The sequence below is a fragment of the Coloeus monedula genome, assembly GCF_965178545.1.
Source record: "Coloeus monedula genome assembly, chromosome: 13".
Classification (NCBI taxonomy): Eukaryota; Metazoa; Chordata; class Aves; order Passeriformes; family Corvidae; genus Coloeus; species Coloeus monedula.
Genome location: NC_138793.1, coordinates 20,238,695 through 20,255,292, shown reverse-complemented (window position 1 = coordinate 20,255,292; position 16,598 = coordinate 20,238,695). Strand labels below are relative to the sequence as shown.

General features: G+C 46.7%; 1 protein-coding gene across 2 annotated transcripts in view; it reads right to left on the bottom strand.

The window, feature by feature from the left end:
• NFAT5 (nuclear factor of activated T cells 5) overlaps window positions 1-15,790 on the bottom strand; it is a 58,268-nt gene extending 42,478 nt beyond the window's left edge. For both annotated transcript variants that reach the window (XM_082290036.1, XM_082290037.1), the window contains exon 1: window positions 15,628-15,790. In XM_082290036.1, the coding sequence (XP_082146162.1) occupies window positions 15,628-15,700 (73 nt within the window). In that variant the 5' untranslated portion in view covers window positions 15,701-15,790. The remainder of the gene's footprint in view (window positions 1-15,627) is intronic.
• Window positions 15,791-16,598: the final 808 nt, after the last annotated feature.

The window sequence follows — 16,598 nt, the reverse complement described above, 5'->3', positions numbered from 1 at the left end:
AGTTACAGACCTGGGCCTATAACAAAGTCCAAGTGCTCAGCCTTCTCTCATACCCACTAGCAGCAAATACCTCTGGAATTCCTAACCCATGCTCATCCTCACAGCACCAAGGGACCTTTCAGAAACACAACACACCTTGCAAGCTGCAACATCACATTCCTCCTCACTCACTAACATGCTGGGATTCCATTTAAACTTCATTCTCAGGAACAGAGCAGTTAAGCTTACAGGAGCAAAGAGAACATGACACAACTGCTTCCTGTGTGGGAATGCTGAGACAACTCCAAGATTCTGTGACAAGTCCCATACAAAGCCCTGCTTTTCCCAAAGAGTAGGTATTCCCAGCATGGAGAGTGCTCTCCCTCTTCATGGAAAAAGTTTTCTGTAAAGCAGCAAACCAAGTACACAAGGATCCACTATTCTGTCACATGCAGCACCTGTGAGACTCTTCTGGGCCATGAATCCTCCATGACTTTCTGGCTGCACCTACACAGACATTTCAGCTGCACAGATTAAGAACCGTGATTTCTAGAAATTTAGTGCCCCATTATCTCGAGCTGTGCTAGGACTGGCTCAGGGTGTTAAAGAACCTCTCTGTCCTCATGCTTTTGTGATGCAAATTGAATTGAGATCCTTCTGGTTGGCTGACCAAATTGCTGCTGCCCTTAACTCAGCACCTGGTGACACTGGGAGCATAGAGACATGGAAAAGAGCAGAGAACACCCAATTCCAATGTTTAAAACACAGCAGCTCAGCCACGAGGAATGCAGACATCCTCGCTTTGCCAGGACCTCCAAACACCTTAAAGGTTATAGTATTTTCTTTATATACAGAAAAGAGACCCCTAAGCTTTGCTATTTCATATCAAAAGCCAAGCCACGCTACCCAGAACTGCCACAGCTGGAAGCCAAGTCACAAACCCGATGGAGAAGTTTGCTCTGACCTGCAGGCAAATGAGGCCGTAACTAATGCAGAGGGTCCTGGCTGCAGCTCCAACTCCACCACCGTTTCTCCAGGTTGTTCCCAGGCCCAGCCTTGAGGAGGTCGTTGGAATCCAGCCCCAGCTCTCCCCCAGCTCACCTGTGTCTGTTCCACCACTGTGACCTGCTCCTGGGACTTCAGCCCCTCTAATGCCAGGGGCTCCTCCAGCAGCATCCCCTTCATCCCCCCTCCTGGACTAACAGGTAATGACAGATTTCCTGCTCCACGGAAATCATGCAAAGAGTACATGGGGGAAGATGAGAACCACCCCAATTATCAGCACTAGAGACAGAGATAGGGCATTTTCCACTTGCTGCTGACATTTTTTGCCCTTAAGGAAAGGTACATCCTGGAAATCCCTTACCACTTCCATGACCTCATGAACAGCAGCCAAGTTAATCCTTGTCTTTTAATAAGCTCCCTGCACTGAATGGCTGCCCATTTGATCCCCACTGATACTCGTCTCCTCAACATGGTTTAATACCCGCACAGATTTGGCTGGTTCTTCCAAAGCCATTTCCTTGCTGCAGCACATGACAGTCACACCAGAGATTAGACAAAACCTTGGTGTCCTCCTCTAATCAGCTGGAGGCATCGGAGCAGAAATCTCTTCTAATGATGTTCACTAAGCTGATCAAAAAAACAAGCAAGCAAACAGGCCAAGAGAGTTGTTTATATGGAACTGAGATTAAAAAACAATTAGAAATCATGAAGCAGCAAGTAGCCTCTGCTACACAGGGGAGGTCAAAGAACTGAGCACACGTGCTCAGCAAATTAAAGAGGCCATAAAGGAAAAATAACAGTGTCCATATTCCACCTCACCCCCAGCTAGGGATGCAAATTCCATTTCAGAGCACCCACACACATATATAAAGGTCCTATGATGCTAATCTAAGACACAGTTTTGGGCTAAACCTGTATTACCAAGGCTCCAAATGTCAGATTGTCACTCCTCACTCCAAAGGCCACTGCATTTTAATAAAACAGTACATGTGACTTAACATCTTTCAGAAACTTTTGTGGGTAAGGGATGCTAAAACCAGAATCTACTCTAGACCTAAAAAATTCAGGTCTCTGCCAGAAGACCTTGTGGTTGGTCAATGTGTTTATCTTGAAGTTCAGTTCTACTCAGATTTCAGTGTCCATGATAAACACCACAGCTTAGTGGTTGAGCTTATTGGAGGCCACTGATTCCACCACAATAGCTTAGTTCAGAGAGTTTTTAGAGAATGATGGGGGAATGGGAGAGCTCTAAATATTTAAAATCTAGTCAAAGCTTTGCTTTGTTAAAAACGTTCATATCACATGACCCTCGGGGATTTTTCTGTACACAAAAGCTTGGGTGTGGGAAGACTTTGAAGCAGATTATTTTGCCCATCAGGAAGAGCCTGTAGGAGCCAGCTGAGGCACCCTCTGGCTCTTCACCCCAAGACAAACAGGTTCTCCTGCAGACCCCAGGAACAGTATTGACTGAGTAAGTTTGGTTATTATAACACAGAGAATTCAGAGAATCACAGAATCAAAGAATGGTTTGGCTGCAAAGGGGCCTTAAAGTGCATCTCATTAAACCCCCAGCCACAGGCAGGGACATCTTCTGCTAGACCAGGGTGCTCCAAGCCATGTCCAACCTGACCTTGGACACTTCCAGGGATGGGGCAGCCACAGCTTCTCTGAGCACCCTGTGGCAGGGCCTCACTGCTCTCACAGGGAAGAATTTCTACCCAGCATCCCAGCAGAACTCCTAACAAAATTAAGGAAACATTTCAGAAAACTTAGGCCACCCCACTAGAGAGAGTCCACATCTCACAGCACGACTGCTCTCCCTTCCTCAAGGCTAAACCAGGAGAAGTAACCTCAGGACCCACAGGAGTAACTCCTGCAGTGAAAATACAACAGCTCAGTGCCTTTTAGCCTTTGAGTGAGCAGACAAAACTGTTCCTCCAGCTGCTTTGAGATAGCACACCCATAGCCCTGACAGGGAATGGCAGGGAATCTGCCCCCAGCCCCCGGAATGTTTTAAGCATTGAGATGGCAATGCCAATAACAGGGCTGGCACAGGAACTGGCACAGGGACCGGCACAGGGACTGCATGGATGGAAGCCAAAGAAGGATAACAAGGATTCAGTAAGAAGCTCAACAGAGGAAGCTCTGAGAGTCTGAGAAAGGCAACTAGGAGAGAGACAAAGCCCAGTGCATGAACCAGAACAGAAACAGACGGAGACAGGCACAGCCCAGACAGATCAGTGACCACTAAAGCACTTCCTACTTCAGTGCCGAGGGTTTGTTGTTGTTGGGGTTTGGGCTTTTTCCTTTTTTTTGTTTGGTTAGCTTTTCTGAGTATTCCTTAGGAGATTCAAACTCTCACTTGCAGAAGTGAGAATCACCCATGACAACTGCAGGCCATGGCAGCTCTGCTTAAGGGACAGCAGAGATTTTTAAGTTATAAAGTTACAAGATAAAAGATTTAGAAGAACACACAACAAAGAGTAAATCAGCTTTTGTTCTGTATCTGTCAAAAGAGGATTTAGGACATATTACAGACTATCATACTCCTGTATTTCCTAACATCTTTGCAACTTCACTGACTTAACATCAGAAGCTTGGCAGCAGGGAAAACAAGACAAACAGTCCTGAAAACAGGTTTAGGTTTCACACAGAGCAAAATGGAAGGACCCTGCTTGAACATACACAGAAAAGATAAAATACAGCGACTGTTCAAAGAAACACAAAATCACTTAAGGTTGGGAAAGACCTTTAAGAACATCAAGACCAACTGTTAACACAGCACTACCAAGTCTCACTAAACCACAGGGATATAGATTTAGATGGGATACTGGGAAGAAATTGTTCCCTGTGAGGGTGGTGAGGCCCTGGCACAGGTTTCTCAGAGAAGCTGTGGCTGCCCCATACATGGAAGCGTCCAAGGCCACGTTGGACATGGCTTGAAGCAACCTGGGCTAGTAGAAGGTGTCCGTGCCCATGGCAGGAGGTGGAACAGGATGGGCTTTAAGGTCCCTTCCAACCTAAACCATCCTAGGATTCTGTGACACTTGTGAAATTCTGTGATATAACTGCATGGCAAAAGGCAGAGAGCAAGAAGCAGCCCATAGGCAGTGAGGCTGAGCAGGAGGACAACAGACACTACATAACAGTCTTGATGCAGACACCCTAAACATTTTACAGAGTTAGTGGTCTAATAACTCCTATTTTTGCAAGAGTTGAAGCTGAGTTGTAGTAAGATCATAACTCACAAGGCTCCCAGTCCTATCCGTCTTACCCAGTGCCAAATCCACCAGGTTACACTTACTAAACCATTGCTTTCATTTCATATTTTTCAGTGTGTCTCAGAATACAACTAAACAAAGGACTCAATACAAATTAAGTGTGTAATCGAAAATACGTAAAGACTAATTAGCATGTTCTGCCTAATTGCCCAACACTGGCCATGGATTTCCACACAGCTCTCAGATGCAGGTCTGTCACCAGAGACTTGCCAGGCTGTCCTGACAGAGGAAACAAACTGCAGGGCACTGTTCCCTCTATCTGCCACGCCATCCTCAGCGCATCTGCCGACGGTGGAGCAGGGAAAGACTGGAAGCAGGTCTTCCCACCAGCACTCCTGTTATTGTCAGCCCTGGCAGGGCTAGATTGCTGCTACAGCAACAGTGGCAGGTTTTCAAAGAAACTGCAGTGTATACAAGGATGTTTTACACAGCCAAATAGAAAATCTTCCTTCCAGTTCCCCCTGGCTTCAGACAAAAGCAGCAAACCCTGAATCAACAGGCTTCACGCGCGCGGAGGGAAAGGCAGATGCCGCGGTGCTGCCTGTGCTAGAAAACTTCAGGATTAAAGAGCTGATGTTGGTGCAGCTCCACTCTGAAGAACCCCCAGAGGATCCGAGTGCTCCGTGTTGATGACGTAGCACAGGGCACTAAAATTCAAATCTTGCCTGCAAATGCTGCTACTCCCTGAAATGCACTTTATAATGTGTTAGTGAAGGAGAGAGGAGTTTTCTGAAAGGCTGTTGTTTTACAGAAAGATGGCCAGTAATATATTATTAATGATTAAAGTAATTAACATTTGATCACAACTCTAGTATCACAGAATCCCAGACTGGTTTGGGTGGGAAACGACCTTAAAGTCCATCTCATTCCACCCTCCTGCCATGGACATGGACATCTTCCACTAGACCAGGCTGCTCCAAGTGCCATCCAACCCAGTCTTGAACATTTCCACAGTATCATTATTTCTTTTACTTAAAAATAAAAATGAAAGCTAAAAGTTATTTCTTATATTTTTTAAAGGACAAGTATTACTACCAAAAATGGCAGTATTAAATAGGTAATTTTGCAAGCAATTCGTAACCAGCTCCTGCAGTATATCCCACCAACCTTCAGAAAAGCTGCTAATCTCAATATTCAGGATTCCGCACAGCAGGGTAGAGTTGAGAAATTAATCCTTTTAAAGTTGAATTTCAACAATTGACAGAGGCATGTGTTAGCTGAATTCTATTTATGGCATTCATCCAAATATCAAATAAAGCTTTCCTGGCTGTGTTTCAGTCATCCCCATTCACAGCTCAAAGAGGACTTTTATAAATGTAGACAGGCAGTATAAATCCTGGATCTTGTTTGCATCCAATTTTACACATCTCAGAATGAGAGAACAACATTATTTAGGAATTGTCACTTCAAGGGACGGACCAGTAATGACTTACTGAGACATCTATCCTGTGCAGTTGTAAACTCCAGACAAAAGCCAAAGAACATAAAAATACTCCTAAAATACCACTGTGGACAAGGCAGAGCAGTATGCAGGCTGACAGAGCTGCAGGTACACAAACACAGAATCATGGAATCACAGAATGCCAGACTGGCTGGACTTGGAAGGACCTTAAAGCTCACCTCATTACACCCCCTGCCACGAGCAGGGACACCTTCCAGTAGACGAGGCTGCTCCAAGCCCCATCCAACCTGGCCTTGAAATGTTCAGAGAAACCCAAATACCAAGTGATCAAAGAACATCAGTAACAGCTATTTATCAACCCCTTTAAAACACCTGTGTTGTTTCAAAAATCAAAGTTCACCAGAAACAGAGGTAATCAGGCAGTTCCTTAGGTACAAAGCACCATCCGAATTCAGGGACACACAGAATCCACCTGACCCACAGTTCACTGTTGTCTCAGAACATTTCTCAGCCTTTTCAGGTTTGCACCATTTTTTCTGATGGGGTTATTTTTGTCATCTCTTATATTTCCTGTGAGCATGAAAAGCAACAGCAGCAATGAAAGATACAAGCACCTCTTTCTTTTGAGGCTGTACCACAATATGTAAGGTGAAGAATAAAAGGCATTCTGACAGACTTCCAACACATTGCAGCCACCTCTTGGGTTCAGTATTTCATTATAAACCTGGATGTACAGGCTGTGCTCCTGAGACCTGACCTGTCCCAGTAACTCCCAAAACGACACCCAGCATCTCGAGTCCACAGACTGCCTCCACGCCTCCCTGCCTGTACTCCCATTAAAAGTTATGTTCTTTCATCATCATCAAAACTGAGAAATGTTTATGCTTCCTGCCACCACTTTGCTTTCTACTGCTAACTCAGCTGTGTTTGATGATAAACACTGTTCTTCAGACCAAAGATGATGTTTCATAAAGAGCACTCCTCGGCACAGTTACAGAGCTCTGGTGAGTCTGACACCTCTCATGCTTCGAAGGGACCGACTGATCAGGGACGTGACCAGCATGCTCACCTGTGTGACCAGTAAACCTGTGACAGCTACTGCACCTGGAAGGGATTCCTCAGGGAAATAAAGATGCAAGTTGTTCATAAAAACAGGTTTTCAGAGCATTAAGCAAGTTCCTCTCCAAGTACATTCACACACAACTCTCAGGAGACAAATGGGAACTTAAGCCAAACATTTAATGGTAAAATGTGAACAAAAGATTCCTTGCTGCTCTACAGAGCTAAAATCAAAATGGGAGACAGCAATGAAGGAATCAGTGGTGGAACCACTCTAGAACTCCCAAGTTACCAAAAATTTAAGGACAGCTAAATATGGATTAACCAACCTCTTCTCTCTGACAGGCAAAGGCTGACAAGAACAGGACATTTAGAAGAGTATTTCTATTATAATTCCTTCAAATTCTGACAGTCATCTACAGACTCACTCCCTGGTTCAGGGGACTGCCTGGCTCAGCTGCACTAAATCTTCCTAAAGGATTTCTTTTGCTATTGTATGTACCAAAATACCTGCATGGCAAGGAGCACCCAAATGTGCTCTACCCAACACAATCCTTCTCACCACCACACCTCCAAAAGCACCGTTTTCACTTAAGTAGCAGCAAATAACTGAATTACTGAAGCTTACACTCAACTCTTTCAGGCCACAAAATAAATCAAATTATTTCCTCATCTGATTAAAAAGCAACTTGGTTCCAGACGTGGTTCAAGTTTCCAAGCGAGGCAGATGGCCCCAGCCAGAATTCAGATGTCCTAAAATTAAAACAAAGTGTTAAGGATTTTTGTCTCCTTTAGAAAAGATTTACTCCCATGTGAGACCTGCACACCTGCTAAGGAAGGGCACTGCTCACACTCACACAAACACACTTGCAGACAAGAGACGACGGAAATTCTTTCTCTGACACTGACATGCACATAGGAGTTGAAAACTGCTGAAGATGCTGAGTGTGGTTGGAGCACAGAACTCCAGGAATGCCCAAAATGTCACTTTCAAAGGCATATGCTGGTGACAAACAAGTGTAAGCTTCTTTGTAAGGGAGCAGCAAGACAGTCACACCTCCCAATAGGGTCTGATCCTAGTATATATCCTCAGCAAAGTTACTAGGATACAACTTAGTGTCCAGGAAAATCATAGATAAATCACAGATAAATAAATCACTATATTCCAGAGGAAAAACCTGACTTAGTGCCCCAGTAAGAAAGTGACTACAATGTAACTCTAAAATTCCTGGTCTGGGGACTCACAAACATACAAACAGCAGAAGCTCTTCAGAAGTCACAAAACAACATTGATTTAGGGCCAGGAAGATGAAGGGCCTGGAGCATCTTTCACACAAGGAAAGGCTGAGAGAGCTGGGTCTGTTCAGCCTGGAGAAGGCTCAGGGAGGTTTTATCCATGTGTGAAAATTCCTGATGGGAGGCAATGAGAGGCTCCTCTCAGCGGTACCCCGTGACAGGACAAGAGGCAGTGGGCACCAATTAAAACACATTAAATTCCATCAGAATTATCTTATCCATGGAGACAGCCAAGCACTGGCCCAGGTTGCCCAGGGAGGCTGTGGAGTCTCTGTGAGGACAGACAGACCCAGCTGGGCACGGTCCCAGCACCCACTCCAGCACTGATTCCATGATCTCCAGAGGTCCCTGGCAGCCCCAAGGGCTGAGACTGAACGCTGGCACTGCCTCCACAAGACTCACCCGGCTCCTCTCCCACCACCAGAACATCTGACTGTTTTCAGAAGTTGAACCCAAATCAGATTCCTGGGCTCTGCAGCATCTACTTATGAGATAAAACCAAGACTATTAGAAACTGTAATTATAAATTCCTCAGTAAATCTGCTTTAATAGGAATACACATTCCAAGGAAAGCTGCCTTTTTTCCTCCCTAAGAAATAAAACATACTCAAATATTACCAGGAGACCTCCTCATTCCTAAACTGAAAACAGAGTAAACTTTAAATGAAATACAAGTATTTATTCACCACGTATACAGCTAGACTGTGGGATTTCTTGCTGAGTCAAAACAGAACTGATTTAAAGTCTAGATAGTCCTGTTCTGCCCCGAATAGTATGGATTTACACATCTCCACAGCGCAGGATCCTTGCTGCAAAGGCAGAAAACTGTCAGTTAACAGAAGCTCTGAACTCTGCAGCTGATTATTCCCCAATCACCCCAGAGTGCTCCTATCCAAACTCCCTGATTCTTCTGCTGAGTGAATGCATACACACAAAAAACATCAGGCCTCCTGACAATGACGGACTGAAACAACTGGATGTAGTGGCAGTTTTTCTGAACGGGAATGGAAACTCCAACATTTGGAAACTTTTTAGGACTGCCTTTGAATCTCTCTCTTCCCTGTCTTCACCTTGTCTGGGCATTGACAGGAACCACTGTCCATCTTCCCTCTGTTTGCCAAACCTCCTGACCTTCACCACAACTCAAACCTGCTTTTAGGATCAAAACCTTGTGTTTCTTCAGCACTTCAGTTTCATCAACTTTGTAAGGTGACCCCAAATTCTTTCTAGTTATTTACAAAGCAACCATAAAACCTTTCCAAATGCTGAAGGGACAAGTGATGGAAGGGAATGGAGAACAATTTACAGAGAGTATTTATGTAAATAGACAACATTCCTCAGTCTGGTTAAATGATATTCACATCACAGATGCCTCAGAGCTACACAACATGGTAAAATAACGTAGCTGAAGTCGGACATTTACATTTTAAGCACTGCTGAAGCACTGCCTGCTTTGCAAACAGCAGTTACTGGGGATTTTACTGCGTGTCCATTAGCACCTGCTATTACTCCACAGTTCAAAGTTGGATCTGAGCGTTTGTTCAAAGCTGGATCTGAGAGTTCGTTTCAGTCAGTTCCTAAAACAACTGCTAATGACAAACTGGCCTGAATGTTCAGCCTCATCAGTTTACTCTCTACATACCCACCGAGATAACACACGTGATAACTGCAGAGACATGACCACACACCTTACTTCACCTGCACTTTGGCCACTCACCAACTCCTGCTGGGGTTCACCAGCACTTCTACACTTCAAAATGAGTTCAGGCCATTGCCTCTTTGTATAGAATAAAATATTATTTCTCCTTCATTTTCACCATCCCTGGAGGTGTTCAAGGAATGATTGGACATGGCTCTCAGTCCTCTGGTCTGGTCAACAAGACAGGGATCACTCAAAAGTTGGACTCAGCCTTAGCGGTCTTTTCCAACCTAAATGATTCTGTGCAACACACTTCCATGTAAAACTACATAACCTGTGTATCAGTGCAAAAGTCAGACCAAGGCTCCAGGCTGCCAATCATTTTTAGTTACAGATACCAAAAGGTAACTGTGCTGTTGAAAATTTATAAATAAAGGTCAGATGCTTCATAAAAAATGAAAAATCTTAACCTATAACCTCAGAAACGTATGATGAGAAAATTCTACTTCTTGACAACACTAATCTGCAGAAGTACAGAATCGCAGAACCATGGAATGGTTTGGGTTGGAAGGGACCTAAGTTCATCTCATTCCACCCGCTGCCCTGGGCAGGGACACCTTCCACTAGACCAGGTTGCTCCAAGCTCCATCTGGCCTTGGACACTTCAAGGGACAAAAGAATAGGGCAATGTATGGAGATTCTCTAATAGAAAAAAACCTACAACTCTCGGAGAACGACAAAGTATTCAAAACAAGTAAAACTGACAATAAAAGAATCCAACTAGTCTTAGAACCAAAGAAAAAGCATACTTAATTCCTTTTAATTTCCCCTACTTCTTGATCCACACCACACATTTCTCTATGGAAAGGGCTGCCCAGGGCACTGGTGGAGTCCCCATCCCTGGAAGCATTCAAAAACTGTGGATGTGACACTTGAGGACACTGTTAGTGATGAACATGGTGGTGTTGGACTGACACTTGGGCTTGGGGATCTTAAAGGTCTTTTCCAACCTCAACCATTCCATGATTTAGACTTGGGTACAAACGGAGAAGCACTAGAAAACCCAAGGCAGGAGCAGTCTCACACTCCTTCACCCACACCTGTGGCAGAGAGCCTTTGCAGTGTCCTGCCCAGCCCTCCAAGCTCCAGAAACAGATTCCCTCACCAATTCCCAAAAACCAGCCCCAGCAGGAATCCTGTCTGTCCAGGTCTCGGCACAAGAGCACAGGCACAGCAAATGCTACAAAAGGCACAACATGAGGAGCATCTCTTTCCATGGCAGAGCCAGTTCAGCAGTTTTAGCTCATCTGCTCCCACCTCCACCAGTTGATCCCAGTGCTCCAGAGCCCCCCTTTCCTGCTGTGACACCACTCCTTGTGCAGCTGCACAGTAACTAGACCAGGAAGGAGAACAGTGTGAGAAAATCCAATCAGAAGTACAATATCCCCATTCTAGATCAGTTTCCCAATCCCATTCATCTTCCAACCACAAATAACAATTGTGCTGGCACAATTCAGAGCACAGTCCATGGGTGAGAACAGACAGTGGGGAAAAGGGGCTGTTCAGACAGCTCTGCCACCGGAATATTCAAATTACACCCTGGGAAGCTGTGAATTCAAAGTCCTCCCCCTACCCCCAGCACCACACAATCATCTTGCAGCAACACATTCCAGAGTTTTGTTTTGAAAGCCAATAAAGGAGGAAGATTCCAAGGAGGAAAGGACATTTACGAGGCTGACGCACAAGTTAAGGAACTTTGGTTGAATCCATTTCGGTTAAGTCAGACTGTCCCGGGGGCAGCTGGAAGAGCTGCAAGAGGTGGGTGTAGGGATCCATCCTTCCCAGAGCACTCAACACAATGCATCCACCGTGGCACCATCGAGCAGTTACAAAAAGAAGATAAAAATTGCTACAAAAAGAAGCCAAGTCTGATTTCTATTCCTAAAACCTGCTAGTACCAGTTCCAAAGTTCAAAACTATCTTTATAAAGCATCTTTTCCATCTCTCTTCAATAATTTAGTGACTGTCTTAGTAGAGTTATCTCTGGGATGATGGGAAGAAAAAAGTTCTGGTAGGGAAAAAGAAAAACCACCAAATCCCATGTTTTGTATCACAATTCCCAGCAAACACAACTGGATTACAGTCAGTTCACATTTAAGCATGAAGAACGTTTGAGTTTTGATTATATAACGTTTTTAGGGCAAAAGAGCTATTTATCAGACTACTAACATTCTTCTTGTTGCTACCAAATTCCAGGAAGTCTCTCAGTTTTACAGTCACTCCATTGTGGAAAGCAAAATCCAGGAGATGACTAAAAACTTCTAACTGCACTTGCTGCAGCACAAAAATGCCATTTTATTAGTACACACACATTATTGAGTAATTCAAAATGAATGTATTAGCTAAACTAATCCCATGTTTAATCAGATTTGGTACCTGACATCTGATGAACTGCTTTAATTACAGGTTTTCACCCTCGCCTACTGCCAACGAAGAGCCAACTTTGCTCTATTTGAATGCTGCAGATGATATTCAACCACAGGACAACCAGCCTCGAGGTTTTAGGTTTTATGCTCCAGTGGTTTTTCTACTACATTACTAATCCGTATGCACATTTGGGTTGGTTTATTCCAAAAAGGACAGTGTGTTATGTAAAGACGGGAAAGAAACATACTACAGCCTAAATATTTTCGGCATGAAGTGATGCATATTTTTTTATATCTCTATTAACTTTTTAGCAGGAGATGCCATCCTTCTGCAATGGCTACAAAGCATTTCTTAATTGATTATACATTATTTAATACTGACTATACATTAGAAGACTGGTTTTAGTCCTTCACACAAGTCAGCTCCTCAGGGTCTGTGGGATGAGCTCCAGCAACAGGCCTTGGAATCCACATTTCCCATTTCTTTCATTTTTAACTGCTACAACCAATATATAAAACATTTAGAGATCCTGTTGCAGAGGCCTGCAAGTACAGTTTCACTATCATTTTAAGCCAACATAAGCTGCTGCTGAAAGAACCAGTCCCACCTCTCCTCAAGGCCAGTTTCCACACGTCCCTTCCTTGAGTCAGCATGAGCCATTCATGAAGACCCACAGCAAACACAGGATACTCACCCCATTAAAAATCATTTCTCCTCCCCTTTTCCTTTGGGAAGGAATAAGGGAGAAGCTGAGCTAATTTCAACACAATCAGTCCAGCTCACTGTGGCCACGTCAGAGTTGGCGTGAGCTGAGCCACAAGGAAAAGAGGAGCACACGACTGCCTGAACTGTGCACGTGGGAATCATTCTGGCTGGAGCTGCTCATGGAAACACACCTACAGGGGCAAAAACTGGAACATAAAGCATTCAGATACTCAAAGAAAATACTCCCTGTCCCAAGATACGCATAAATGAAAAGAAATTACTCGAATGAATTATCAGAGCAGTTTACATTATCGACTCACACTGCGGGCTGAGTTTTTATTACCCACTCACACTCACCTGAGGTGTGGGGGCTTTTAGAGTTTTGTTTAACATTTTTTTTATGAGAATATGAAAACAAAACTCTTAACTGAAATGTGGTGCAAGCCAAAATTTTAACACATGGTGCAGGGACAGTCTGATGACGTAACTCGGCCTGTCCAGAGAAGGGGTGAAAATACACCAGAAAAAAAAATCACACTACAAAAAACTTCAGTCGCTGGGTTTCCAAATGTAGCTTCACTTTTTTTAATCGGTGCATGCAGACGCTGCCTCTTTAACTCCAACAAACCAAATTTTGTATGTCAGAAACCCCAGTAACTCCCCAGACCGCTCCAACCTCAGCTCCTCTCAGAACCTCTGTGCTCCTCAGCACCCATCAGCGATGGCTCCCAAGGCCAGGATTGCCAACCACACGAACCCGACGCGCACAGGAATGCGATTCAGAGGAGAAGGGACTGGCCCCAGTTCAACCTGGGGCTGGATTCCACCCGCGGGGCGGCTGCACTGCTAAAAGCAGAGCAGTTATAAGAAACTACTCTCTCTTAACACACCCTCATCATAAATGCATATTTGTGGTTCTCTCACTATGTTCAGACCTTTCCCTTTATCTCATCAGTTGTACTTGTACCCTGAGCCAGAGCACTTGTCCACAGGATAAACTTATCTGTATCTATCTAGGAAAAAAAAAAAAGGCGTACTGGAGCGTGTTCTGATCAGTCAGAGAACCACTAACACGTTTTCCTAAATCCAGATAAAATCATATTCACAATCACTTCACTACTCATTCTCAAGAAGTATATTCGTTGGTTCTAAAGTTTAAATTGCATTTCAACTTATCATCTCCTTGATCTTTTGTTACGACAAAATATGAAAAGCAAAACTTGCTTTAGCCTCTTTATAACCCTTCTCTGCTTTATACACCTCTGTCACAGCATCTCGCTTGGATCAAGCAGCTCATTGTGACCACAACATCCTCCCCTCAACCTCTTCCAGCTCTGAATCCACATCTATGCACCGGAAGAAAAATACACTCTTGATTAATCACTTTGAGACTCTTTTCCAACCTGAAACACTCAACCATTCAATTAAATACAAAAAAATTAAAGAGAATTCACAGTAAGATTGGGCAGTTCAAAAGCTGTGCTCAATTAACAAGTACTTGAAGCAATTTTGTGACTTACACGGAACATTTTTACATGCTTCCCAAATTTCCAGTAGGATAAATCATAACTTCGATGGGGTTTATCACCTGTATTTATAATTGAACTTCCCTGTTCCAAAATACTCTTCCTACTGCTGGCACTAGGACTGAAACCAACTGGAACGCATTGTGCTGGGTAACCAGAGAGCCTTGAGCCCCTCTAGTAACATCCTAAAAAAAAACTTACAAGCTACCCGTGATAACTTTAAAGAGAGAATCAATTACTCTAAGCAGTTTGAGAGTTCCCAAGATGTGCTTTGATTCATTAAAGCCTTTTTATTTCTTTTACCTTCATCACTTACCAACATACAATTCGAAGTTAATGACCATATTATAGTCCTAAAAAAGTTAAATCTTTCCTGCAACAACATTAAACTGGTTTAAACCTTCACTTCAGGGTAATAAGGGACTTTCCATTTCTTTTGTTGTACAGCCCCAAAATTGTTCCCTCCACCAGCTGTACTGTGGGCAGATATATTCAACAAACTACTAATAAACTACTAACAGGTACTTCTAGTACCACAAACTAACAGTAGTGGCTTTCAAGTCTTTTAAACACGAGAAAATGAGTTAAAAACTCTGTAGTACATAACACTTGCCCTGATGGACTTACCCATGTTCATGTGCACTTGTCAGAGCTCAAATTCGGTATTATGAAAACAGAAGTTAATTTAATTTACTTTTAAACCCACTTCATCCCCTCCGGGTCCGACTCCCCACAGACGATGCTGCTTTACTCCGGTGCACGGGGATAACGCCCGGAGATGCCCCGAGGTCCCGGCACCGGGACCCCTGACCCTCCGCTTCTCGACCTCTGAGCCCGTTTTTACCCAAAACCAGGCCATCCTACCCCAAAAATCCGAGCCCTCTTGTTCCACTGAACCACGTTCCCAGGACACTTTAATGAGCAGCTTTGGGGGCCCCTCACCCGCCCGCGCTCCCCGTTAGTTCCCGCTCCGGGCCAGAGCGTATCCGTCCCTCCGGCCCGGACAGAGCCGGGGCCGGGGAGGGCCGGGAGGAGCCCCGGGAGGGACCCCGGGCGGGCCGCAGCCCCCCGCCGCCGGCCCCGCCGCCGGAACCTGTCGGGACACATTCTTGCGGCGGCCGCGGCCGGGCCAGGAATGCGGCCGGGGGAGCCGGAGCGGCCCCGCGCGGCCCCGGGGCCCCTACGGACGCGCATCCCGGGGCGGGGGCGGCGGGCGGGCGATGCCCCGCGGGGCCCGGGGCGGCCCGGAGCGCGGGCCCGGCGGTACCGGCGCTGCCCCCCCCACCACAGCCCGCCGCGGTCACTCACCCTTGGAGTAGAGCGACTTGGGGGACTCGAGGTCGAGGTCGGCGCTGAGCAGAGAGATGAAGTCCGAGGGCATCGCAGCTCCGCGGCCCGGCGGGGGCGAGGGGGCGGCGGGAGGAGGGGGGGCCGGGCCGGGGGGGGGGGCGCGGCTGCCTTCGCCGCGCGCGGAGCGGAGACACGGGCCGGGGGAGCGCGCGGAGCGCACGGCGGGGCCGCGGTCGGCGGGGCGGGCGGGCGGTCGGGCCGGGGCTGCGGGAGCGGGCGGCGCTCGCAGGGCCGGTGTGCAGCGGAGCGCGCCCGACGCCGCTCCGAGCCCGCTGCGCCTGCGCGGGGCACGGGAGGGGCCGGCGGGGAACGGCGGCGGCGCGGCCGCTCTGCGCGTGCGCGAGGGGAGGACGGGGACCGGCGGGGGCGGAGCGGCCGCGCGTGCGCACGCGGGCGGGGTGCGGGGGAAGAGTCTGGAAGCGGGGGGGGGGTCGCGATGGACGTTCACGGGTCTTCCCTGCACTGAGGGGAGCCGGGGTGAGAGGAACCCTTCAGGGCAGCTCCTGGTGATCAGGGGAACCGGGAGCGCCCTTCAAGGGCAGCCCCAAGGATGGACTCTCAGAGGAGCCTCCGGCGGTGAGGGGGCCGGGATGGTCCCTCAGGGGAGGCCCCGGGGTGATTCATCCCGGGAGACCCCCAGGCTCAGGAGAGCACCTCGGCGTGAGGGCAGCTGGGATAAACCCTCCCGGGAGCCCCCGGGGTGAGGGCGGCAGCACTGGTTGCCCCGAGATCCCGCGGCCGGGGCCGTGCCTCGGGGGGCTGTGCCCGACCCTCCTCGCACGGTGCTGGGAGTCGTGAGGACACCCCGCGGGTCAGGGCCGGCTGTGGTGCCATCACAGCTCCGTCCACCCTCAGGGTTCTGCCATGGAAACCCACAAGGCAGAGCTCGCAAACCCACTGGTGGATATTGTCCCAAAAAAAGAGCTATT